The following is a 12,040-nucleotide window of genomic DNA, read 5'->3' as shown; positions in this document are numbered from 1 at the left end:
TATTACTTTCTATTTTAATTCTGTCTAATAATTTTGTTTCTCTTTTCTGCTTATAATGCTTTCTAGCTATGAAGATAATAAGCCATTTATCAAGTAAGATCATTAGTTAGACATGGAATGCACTGGTTCTAAATCCTTCTCATTCCGTCCTATTTTCTACAGTTCTTTTCTCCTTAAGCTATTCATGATGAAATCTCTCAAAAATTATTTTATTTTGAAGTTGTTCTCATGTTTTTTTGTCCCATTTCAGCGAGGCTTCTTCATGCTTTATTTATAAACCTTAGGTCCACCTAAGATTAGTTTCTTAGAATCTAAAGTTTAGGTGCTAAGTAAATTATCTGCCATTTAACCTTTCTGTATGTGTCACATTGTTCAGTGTCATAAGAGTACAGCACAGGAATAAAAATATAGGAGTAAACTAATTAAGGACTCCTTGATTTCTTTTACCAAAATACACAAAAAGGGGGTTGTTTTTACACCTTGTATTTTAATATAGATTTGCTACCTTGTTTATTCTCGAGTAAGGAAAGGTCATACCTGCTGTTGCTGTTTTCACTGGAGGCTGCAGTACTAAATACTATTGTTCTTTCTTTAATCAATGAAAGGTTAAAGCCAAAATGCTGTTGAATATGAATGTGAACATAGAGAAAGTCAACTGCTACTACTGAAATGTTAATATTTATATATGCATCTCTTTTTCCCCTTGTTGAGCCTGTTAATAAAGTCCACTTTACTTTGCAGGTCGTGGGTGCTTGGTGCTTTTGCTCTTCTGTGTCTTCTTGGCCTAACCTGGTCATTTGGGTTACTTTTTATTAATGAGGAGACTATTGTGATGGCATATCTCTTCACCATCTTTAATGCTTTCCAGGGAGTGTTCATTTTCATCTTTCACTGTGCTCTCCAAAAGAAAGTAAGTGATTGAAAACACATAGATATTCTGCTTGCTTGTTTTTGATTGGAAAATAAGTAGAACAGAGAATATTTAATCTATAGTTGGACTTGATCTTAAATAGCATCATATTTTTAACCTTAATTTTAATACCTATCTGGAAATACAGGCTTCACATATGAAATATTCCACTATCAATCATCTTTTGGATTTCAGTTTGTGAGTGTAATAAACTTAGTTACTTATGTAAAGATTTCTTCTTTGCCAGAGGGGTCTACAATGTACATTATGCAAAGAATGCACAGGGTAAAGAAAAGGTCAAATAAATTCATTCTTTGCTTGACAAAGGGAATGCAGTGGGCCTAAATGAAATTGAGCATAAGGATAAATGGCCTTAATTTTAAAAAAGAATTAATAATTATGTTGCCTTTTGAATAACTTTTGAAAGACCTCAGATGTGGTACCTCACATCTTATTTTATCCTGATTTTATGTTAAATGGAGTCAGCAAAAATGATTCAAAAATTAAAGTTTAGGATGAAAAACATCGTGTAGCAAGAAAATAATAAACCTAAGAGAATGACTTAGCTGCATTTAGGTTTGAAATTTCCATACCTTTCATTAGGTATAGTCCTTTCTCTGTCTGCATATCTAATGTAGTCTTTTTATTCTGTTATTACTAGTTGGTCACTAAATTGAACCGAGAAATAGAATTGTGAAAGTGAAAACTATTATGTTTTCGGTCCTGACAAGATGATAGTGTTGTTACTTCCATCAGGTTTGAATAAGCTATAATTTTGAGATAATGACAGTGGAATGTGCAATACCGACAGATAATGTACATTCACAGCAATATAGGCATTAGACAAAACGAACACTGGAAGGTATTATTTGGATAAAATACCATTTTGATTGCCATTGTCTTGGTTATAGAGAATTTCAAAACAGTTAATAGTGGTTAAATGTGCAGGAAATTTTTTGTGAGATATCTAATAAAAATGAACTTTAACTTTTAAAATATTAGACAGGGATAACCTTAAAAATTACTTTTTCATTTTATGTATTTCCTACCTAAATCAGCTTTTGTATGTATGTGTGTGTGTATATATATAAATATATCCATATTTTTCTGTGTTGTTATCAAACATCTTTGACAGAGAGCATGAATTTAGTAAATGGGTGAGGTAGTTATTTCCTGTTATAGCTATATGTATTAATTGAACAGAGATTTTACTATGCCTTTTATATGAACAGTTATGTTTTAAAGCCATCATTTTTCACTTCTTTTGAACATGTTCTACTTAGTCTTGGGTACATCCTCTTGGATGCTGCAAGATGGTTTGTTAAGGAAATGATAAAGAATGATTACGTTAAAACCATGGTTCTTACAACTTGAATGAGCATATTTAGGCAAAGAAAATGCTTTGAAAACTCAACCCCATTGTTATGTGTTTTAATATGTGTAATTAAATAAAGGTAAGAGGATGGAAATGCAAATTCACCTAGATTTAAAGGTCCTTTAGTTACTTTAATGCTTCAGTTTGTAAGAAATAAGTGTCAGAGTCCTTGTTTTTGAAGGCACGTATTGATGATAGAATGGTAAGGGAAAACAAGCCTTTGAGTGTTTTTTTTGTTAACCTACTAGTAAAAATATTATCTTCTACAACTTTGTCTTGTCTGTCTTATAATTTCAAAGTCTGGCTCAAAGCTACAATAAAACATGCTTATATGCCAGTATAGCTGCCCGAAACTCTGGACATGCTGTCCACCTCCCACCCCATTAGCCCACCCTCGTCATGCCCCCTCCCCTTTAGGAGTGACCCGATCATTTAGCTGTTGTTTGGATGGCTTATTTTTCTTCAGCTTAAACTTTCTTTCTAGGCCTAACAACTTTTTAAGCTATTCATATATCCAGGCTCCAGGGGAAAAGGGAAATTACATGGGTAACACTCATTAATGTGAATGGAAATTATATAAATAGTTCCCTTGTGTGCTAATGAAGTAAATAGATATCCTAGACTCTCTACACTAAATGTTAAAGCTAGACACATCAGAAAATGAAGAAAACACTCCAACCTAATTAATGGCAAATGTAACCAAAGTTCCTTTTTTTTCTTTATTCTTGTGCTAAAGGAGCCATCATTCTACAAAACTGTGCCACCCAATAAAAGAGGTTTATGTATTGACGTACCTTAAGAGAGCATGAAGTATATAAAACTTAAATAACTGAATTACAGAATGGTTAAATGTAATGTAGCAAGGAAAATATTAAATTTTTTGCCTTGTTTTTCTGGCCTGAAATTTAAAAATTGAGATTAAAAACTAAAAAATTGATAGCTAAGCTTTATAAGAAAATTGCCATTGTATATTAATGAATAATCAACATTTACATTATGGCAACAAGGTATAAAACATTTCTATATGTTATATCACATTACAAAGATCCTATTAATCAGTCTAGCAGGCAGAGATATTTTTTCTGATTACTGTTTCAACAATTTCCATAGCTAAATCTTAGTGGAACATCCGTTCTTTTCATTTGTCTCTGCTACTTCCTTTTAATTAAAGAGAGGAAACAGAGCACAGATATGTTCATATTAATTCCTTTTTCTCATGGTTATTGAATGCAGGTACGAAAAGAGTATGGAAAGTGCTTCAGACACTCGTATTGCTGTGGCGGCCTCCCAACTGAGAGCCCTCACAGTTCAGTGAAGGCATCAACCACCAGAACCAGTGCGCGGTATTCCTCTGGCACACAGGTAACAGAAGAGTTTGACAGCATCCTTAATTAACCTTATTTATAGAAAGCCTACTGAGACATTTTCTGTTCAGATGCACTAATTGTGTTCTCATTATAACAATCTAGATGGCAAATACTTGCTTTTTTTGTATGTCGGTTTCTTTTAAAATATTTCTTGAAATCATTCTTTCAGGTGTAAACATCCATTTTTTGAGGGGGGTTCTTTAAGAACTATGTCATCTTCATTATTACATCCCAAGTTCATATGGCATAGTGCGTGGCTCCCAGTGGGCACTCAGTAAACAGTGGTAGAATAATTAATCATCTCCACCTTTAAAAAAAAACAACAACAACTTTTAAGAGTAGAAGACTAAGTGCCCCATAGTAGAGAAGCAATGAGACTGTAGAGACTACCTTAATATTAGACCAGACACAACATGCATTCTTTAAAAAGCCAGCTGATAAACTGACACATATTGCTTAGGTTAAATCTTTGTGTGCCTTTAATAAGGTAAGCTTGGGGAAACTAACATAAATATCTGTCTTGCTGTTTTATGTCAATAGAGTCGTATAAGAAGGATGTGGAATGACACTGTGAGAAAACAATCTGAATCTTCTTTTATCTCAGGTGACATCAATAGCACTTCAACACTTAATCAAGGTCAGTTACTAGGAAAATTTGAGTTTACAATATAAATTTTGTAATTATAAGTGGTAAAAACACTTATAATAATGCTAAAAAAAAGTGCTTAACTTTTCTCAGTGGGTTTGCATCACAAACTCTTAAACCTGAGTCAGTTTTTACTATCACTGATAAAGTACATGTAAAATCTTTGTGTTCAGTAATGTTATGCAAAGATAGTTTTAACTCCACATTATTAGGGTAAGGCTAGATAAAAGTAAAAATTGAAAGTACATTTTCAATGTTTTCCTAGTGAGTGTAAATTTAGCCTTTCTAACCAAGAGACACTTACGAAGCTTTCTTAGAACAACTAGCGTAGTCGATTTCTGCAGTGAAAATTCTTATAAAGTTATTTTACGTTTCTTTCAAAAAGTGGAACCGTAAGTTTTAAAAACATAGTAAATATCTTTTAACAAAATTTACATGAAAGAGTTTATGTAAGAAATTACATAAAGTTTTTTTCTGTTTACATTACTATTTTTGGATGTCTCTATAATTCTTATTTAAAATAAGCTGAGAAACAATTATTTAGCAATATAGGAGCACATGTACGCATATTCTTAAGTAAAAGCTTAGTAAATTTCAATTTGATATGAAAAGGCATATGTTACTGTATTTTTACTTGGAAAGATAATTTATGCAAGTAATGTCAGTTTTAATGTGCTGATTTGTAATATAGTATAAGTTATATTTTATCACAATGAAATATGAAAGCCGCTATTTTTAGGTGTTGGCATTGTGCTGACAAGATGTTTTAAAAATGAAAAAAAAAGTTGTATATATGGCATGAAAACAACTTGAATTATGAAACATTTTTAGTTAAATTACATTAGCTGTGCAAAAGATATGTTGGATAAGTATTGAAAGATTTGTAATTTGTCAATTAGAAGAGAGAAGTGCATTTAATCCACTGATCTGATGTTTTCCCTAATTCTTTTAAGATGACTATCAAAAAATAAATGAATTATTCAATGATTCATTTTTGAAACCTGGCAAATAAGATTACAGGATGAAACTTCTTGCTGTTTAGAATTCGTGAATGGTCTAATAATTCATTATACAAAGTGCTTTTTTTTCTCAGCATGACTTCTTTTGCATATACTAAAAGAACCTTTTGCAGTGTGTCATACTTTACCTGTTTGTGAAAGTTGTTTTTCCTCCTGCTTGTATTAAAGTTGGTATTAACACAGATGCTTTCATGAGGGATAATCCCACACCTATAAATTCAGAAGTTTGAGATTCCCTCTTCTGGACCTCAGTGGTTACGTTTTTAATATTAAGCAGTAACATTTTGAAACATAATGTTGATCTCTCTGCATTTAATTACCATTTTTGTTTAACAGTGATTTTGTATAAATTAGTAAATGTCATCCTCAGCAGGTGTTTGCTTGGGGGACATAGAAAGCACCTGTGAATTACTGAAATTTAACTTCCTTCTCCCCTTTCTACTTCAAATTAGTAGTTCAAATACAGTCAGAAAATTTCAGCAGATTTTGCATTGCCAACTTGTCCACTACCCTTGATGAACACAAAAAGTACTTTACTGCAACTGTAACATTAAAATAAGAGAACTGATTTTTTCTTCTGTTTTTTGTTTTGTTTTGTTTCTTGCTTTAGGAATGACTGGCAATTACCTACTAACAAACCCTCTTCTTCGACCCCACGGCACTAACAACCCCTATAACACATTGCTCGCTGAAACAGTTGTATGTAATGCCCCTTCAGCTCCTGTATTTAACTCACCAGGTGTGCTTATACTTACGAATAAAACTACCTTTCTTTGCTGCTAAACAGAACTCTGGTCTTTGCCCTTTAAAAATGAAGACCCTCAAGTTGCTATTGTCTTTTATTATGACATCCTGAGTTTCTCAATTTAAAAAATTATGGTATTGCCCATGCCAGGCTTCCAAAACTGCACTATATTATAGTAAAATCTCGGTCATGATAGTATTTACCAATAATTATCCATGTTTTTAACACAGGTGGCATAAATCTTAATATATTATTACAGGACTGACATCACATGGTCCGAGAGCCCATCTTCAAGATTTATATCATTTAGAGGTATCCTATCTATGTAATATATTGTTCAGTTGACTCTAAAGCTTGCTGACAGAATTTGCTTCTGAAATGAATTAGCTAATAAAGATAATTTGGATATCTAGCTATAGAAAACTGTTCAGCATTATCAATATAACCAAAACTATAGTATAGTGCAGCTTTATGGTTGTTTTTCCTTTTTCTTAAGGAAACTCTTTGCATAAAGTTAATTTCAGTCAGCATATATCTATGTTGGGGGAGGGAAGAGACTATCACTATTCCAATCCTATATTACCATAATTTCTAATAGCTTATTTTAAAAATCATATATATCCTGTATTAACAACACTTTCAAGATTTTGTTAAAAGTTATCATATAGATATTGCTAGTGTATAATCTTAATTTATGATTAATATTTGACACTAAATTAAATGCAAAACTTCGTTTCATTTTTTTCTTAAAATTCTTTTTTAACGTAACTGCAGCTTCTCTTTTCATTCTCTTGTTTTCTTACTTTCCTTATGCTTTCCTCTAGCAACCTACAGAGAGACAAGTATGGGAGTAAAACTTAACTTTGCCTATCAAATGTAAATTTTTTCAGCATGATTTTTAACGGGCACAATTAAACATAACTAGCAGTCATGAAGTAGACTCAGCGGGCAAGTGGTTCACAATTTGCAGCTAAAATGTTCCCAAATTCAAACAGTATATCCATACTGCTTTTTGTCAGTAGAAGCTGTCTGTAGCAAATGTTGTCCATTCTTAAATATCTGCAATGCTGAAATAATTTGCTATTTAAAGCCTGAAGTACTGTCAACCAAAATGCTTAATAATTGACTTATTTCTGCAGTCCCACAGTAATCTTGCTACAGGCTGGGGAAAGTCTTCAAATGAATTACGTGAACTTGGGCAGAAAAAGTTGCCTCTTCAAAACCAGTCAAAGATGTGCTTAAATCTGCAGTATATCATAGAAAACACCTTTTGGAATACCCAGTATACATTTCTATATTTATTAAGCAACAATGGAAAGAAAAGAAAAATGTTTGGCTGGCAAGACAGAACCTCAAAAGAGGAAAAGAATGCTAGCATGTGTTCCATGTGTCACCTAAAACTTAAAATGCCAGTTGTTTTGTAGTAGGTGGATCTTTATAAGTAAAGTTTGTGGCACATATCTGAGTTTATAAAGCGAGAGAATTGTCAACAAAGCTAAAGGGAGCCTTACAAATAACCATCATAGCTTTATTTTGTTGCACATGGAGGGATACAAATTGAGTTGTCAGTTTTTCAAATGTAGAAGCGGGGTCAGGGTTTTAAAAATAACACAAGTTTTATTACTTTAAACAAATATAATTCATAAGTTTTCTCATTTTTTGCTAATGATTTATCCAACAATTGTCAGACATTAACAAATGCCATGAAGTTTGTGCCAAATTATACAAAGATTCTTTTTCTTAGAGAAATTGTGTTTTCTAGGATAATCTGCAGCTTTAAGAGTGGAGTGAGCTCAAAAAGGGAAATTTCTTACTTTTTCTAAGAGTTAAATTTTTTCCTAAACTCCTCCAAGCCTTGCATACAATGCAGCAGCCTCACAGTGGTCAGTTTCATTTCAATAACATCATTTCATTTTTTTTTTTCCAGACCTATCTGTAGGCAAGTGATTTTCTTTTCTCTAGGATTTTGAGAACTTTCCATGGTGCAGATCATTTAATTTTTTCTAAAACTTTTTTTTCCCATTTGCCTGCAAAGCACTGTGATGTCTTAGTTTACATGTTTATGTGTCTGTAGAAAATGCAACTGTGATTCAAATAGAGCATGTTGCCATATTTTTTTCCTCCTAAACCTCTTTTCATATCTTCAGCGATTTATTCAATCATTCATTTGTTTAGCTATAAAAATATATTAGGCAAGGCTGACACCCTTCTCCCATTCCATAGTTAATATTTATTCTTGATTTAATTTCTGTGACCCATACTTAAGAAATCTCCAACATTTCTGCGTTTGACCTCCATGCCCATGGTGTCTATGGGCCAGACTCGTACAGTAGACTCTGCTGGTTCATTCGGTGCTGTCACTGTGACTGATGCAGACTGCAGGGCTGCAGGCAGATCTTGACCATTAAAAGCCTGGGGCCATTGCTATTAGAGAGATTATTCATACCAAAAGAATCAAAATGACAAAAAAACATTAAGTGAAAAAAGACTGCTATTGCTGGTAATATAATTTGTTGAACCCTTGCTCTGACTAAGTTGCTGAGAAGCTTAGAAATTCTTCATCATGTTACAATAAATCATTTTACTTTCTTTTATATATCAGCTACTCTTAGGCCAGATAGCCTGAGCAGACAGACATGATGTGAGTTGTCCAAAGTGAGTCATTTCACCTGCTGTCTGTCATGTTGTTGGATGGTGCTTGTGGGCCCCTGGTCCAGTTAGTATGAGAGATGGCTGTCTTTGTTTAACATGAATTCTTTGTATCTGTCCATTTTTTCATTCTCTCTCTCTCTTTTTTTTTTTTTTTTAACTTCATCTCCAGAAAAAGGAAATGTTAGAATGTTGTTTAAAAAGTTTGCTTGCCAGTTCTGTGGGTTTATGTTGTACATTTGCCTTTGGTTTTTGTATGTGACTTGTTCCTTTTTAATTTAGTGTTGTTTAGGACAAATTCCGTTAATTTTATTTTTATAAGCCATAGTCTTGTACTTTAAAATGTAAATGTCACTAATGAATTGCTTTGCATTAACTATGCAAGGGCATGGAGTGAAGTCTTCTTTGTAACAGTGTCAGAGATTCGACCAAAAATCAATTAATAACTACTGTCTCCTCGAAATTATAATATTTGTATGCCATCTTCCCTCCCTGGAAAACAGTATTATTCTTTAACATTTTTTCCTGCTATCTAAGGGTTTACAACTGTTTACAGTTGGGAATGCTGGAAAGCCTGGCACTTTTCAAGTGTTAGCTTTCAAATACAACTTTGTCCTGAACGACATTAAAAAGTTTTGTACAAAAGCAATTAAAAATTCTTTAGGAGGAACAGAGGCAGTAACAGAAACCCCCCCTTTTCTATTTCAGGACATTCACTGAACAATGCCAGGGATACAAGTGCCATGGATACTCTACCGCTAAATGGTAATTTCAACAACAGCTACTCTCTGCGCAAAGGGGACTATAGTGAGAGCGTGCAAGTCGTAGACTGTGGACTAAGTCTGAATGATACTGCTTTTGAGAAAATGATCATTTCAGAATTAGTGCACAACAACCTACGGGGCAGCAGCAAGACTCACAACCTCGAGCTTACACTACCAGTCAAGCCTGTGATTGGAGGTAGCAGCAGTGAAGATGACGCTATCGTGGCAGATGCTTCATCTTTAATGCACGGTGACAACCCAGGGCTGGAGCTCCATCACAAAGAACTCGAGGCCCCACTTATTCCTCAACGGACTCACTCTCTTCTGTACCAACCCCAGAAGAAAGTGAAGCCCGAGGGAACTGACAGCTATGTCTCACAGCTGACAGCCGAGACTGAGGACCACCTACAGTCTCCCAACAGAGACTCTCTCTATACAAGCATGCCCAATCTCAGAGACTCTCCCTTTCAGGAGAGCAGCCCCGATGTGGAGGAAGACCTCTCTCCCTCCAGGAGGAGTGAGAATGAGGACATTTACTATAAAAGCATGCCAAATCTAGGAGCTGGCCATCAGCTTCAGATGTGCTACCAGATCAGCAGGGGCAATAGTGATGGTTATATAATCCCCATTAACAAAGAAGGGTGTATTCCAGAAGGAGATGTTAGAGAAGGACAAATGCAGCTGGTAACAAGCCTTTAATAGTGCAGCTCAGTGATTCCTCCGGCCACATGCAAGAATTAAATAAATAAAGACACCTCTGGCCCTGTGCATCTCCCTCAGAATCTCCTTGAGGACATGACTGACTCTGTTGACCTGTGGTTTCTAGTGTAAAAAAAGAAAGATGACTGAACCTTGCAGTTCTGTGAATTTTTATAAAACATACAAAAAGTTTGTATATACACAGAGTATACTAAAATGAATTATTTGTTACAAAGAAAAGAGATGCCAACCAGGTATTTTAAGATTCTGCTGCTGTTTAGAGAAATTGTGAACCAAGCAAAACAAACTTTCCAGCCATTTTCCTGCAGCAGTTTGTGAACTAAATTTGTAAATATGGCTGCACCATTTTTGTAGGCCTGCATTGTATTATATACAAGACGTAGGCTTTAAAATCCTGTGGGACAAATTTACTGTACCTTACTGTTCCTGACAAGACTTGGAAAAGCAGGAGAGATATTCTGCATCAGTTTGCAGTTCACTGCAAATCTTTTACATTAAGGCAAAGATTGAAAACATGTTTAACCACTAGCAATCAAGCCACAGGCCTTATTTCATATGTTTCCTCAACTGTACAATGAACTATTCTCATGAAAAAAATGGCTAAAGAAATTATATTTTGTTCTATTGCTAGGGTAAAATAAATACATTTGTGTCCAATTGAAATATAATTGTCATTAAAATAATTTTAAAGAGTTTGAAGAAAATATTGTGAAAAGCTCTTGGTTGCACATATGTTATGAAATGTTTTTTCTTACACTTTTGTCATGGTAAGTTCTACCCATTTTCACTTATTTTCCACTGTATACAGCGTTCTGCTTTGACAAATTAGTCTTTATTACATTTAAATTTCTTATTGCCAAAAGAACATGTTTTTTGGGGAGAAAACTCTTTGAAGCCAGTTATGCCATGCCTTGCACAAATGTGGTGAAATCTAGAAAAGATTGTGTGTCACCCCTCTGTTTATTCTTGAACAGAGGCACAGAGGGCACTGGGCACTTCTCACAAACTTTCTAGTGAATAAAAGGTGCCTATTCTTTTTTAAAAAAATAAAATAAAACATAAATATTACTCTTCCATATTCCTTCTGCCTATATTTAGTAATTAATTTATTTTATGATAAAGTTCTAATGAAATGTAAATTGTTTCAGCAAAATTCTGCTTTTTCATCCCTTTGTGTAAACCTGTTAATAATGAGCCCATCACTAATATCCAGTGTAAAGTTTAACACGGTTTAACAGTAAATAAATGTGAATTTTTTTTCAAGTAGTTAACGTGCACTTTAATGTATGATACATAATTGGCTTTAACACACTGGTCCTTTCTAACCGCAGCCCCTTTGTACTATAGCCCATGGATATATGAAAGGCTGCAATATGTTGCCTGTTTGTTCTGTGTACTGAACAGCATATAATGTATTTGTGTTCTAATCACCCATTACACATGCGCAAAGAATGGCAGAAAAATTTCAGTACAGAAGTATACTGAAAGTATTTTATCTTTGTTAGTCATATTGCATCAGAACACAAAAAGAAAATAAAACTAAAAAAGCAAGAAGCAGGGTTGGAAATTCTACTACCATATTTGGGCATCATAAGAAAATTGATTTTTCAGCAGAATTGAGAAATTCCTAAAATATATTTTTATTGTTTAAGGATTGTAAGTATCCCTATAGGCAGCTGCTGATGACAGTATTTGTTACCATGGAAAGTTTTTACTCCAAGATAAAAAATTATATATATATAATATATAATGTTATATAATTGAATCCCAGCCAATAGATTTTTCCTGACTACAACATAAGTATACCAAGTCCTTTTAAAACTTAGTGATTCTTTCAAGTGCTTC

General features: G+C 33.8%; 1 protein-coding gene across 26 annotated transcripts in view; it reads left to right on the top strand.

Moving 5' to 3' along the window:
* The window catches only part of ADGRL2 (adhesion G protein-coupled receptor L2), a 653,868-nt gene extending 642,407 nt beyond the window's left edge, over window positions 1-11,461 (top strand). For 10 of the 26 annotated variants that reach the window (XM_058303285.2, XM_058303287.1, XM_058303292.1 and 7 more), the window contains 4 exons: window positions 742-910; window positions 3,519-3,647; window positions 4,193-4,289; window positions 9,420-11,461. In XM_058303285.2, the coding sequence (XP_058159268.1) occupies window positions 742-910; window positions 3,519-3,647; window positions 4,193-4,289; window positions 9,420-10,174 (1,150 nt within the window). In that variant the 3' untranslated portion in view covers window positions 10,175-11,461. Of the gene's footprint in view, window positions 1-741; window positions 911-3,518; window positions 3,648-4,192; window positions 4,290-5,927; window positions 6,057-6,292; window positions 6,375-8,664; window positions 8,718-9,419 lie in introns of all 26 variants that reach the window. The other 16 variants (XM_058303275.2, XM_058303278.1, XM_058303274.2 and 13 more) reach the window with 5 other exon arrangements.
* The last annotated feature ends 579 nt before the right edge of the window (window positions 11,462-12,040 follow it).

Source organism: Dasypus novemcinctus, chromosome 9 (genome assembly GCF_030445035.2).
Source record: "Dasypus novemcinctus isolate mDasNov1 chromosome 9, mDasNov1.1.hap2, whole genome shotgun sequence".
NCBI lineage: Eukaryota > Metazoa > Chordata > Mammalia > Cingulata > Dasypodidae > Dasypus > Dasypus novemcinctus.
Note: the sequence above shows the minus strand (reverse complement) of the source record. Positions and strands in the feature narration are given on the sequence as shown.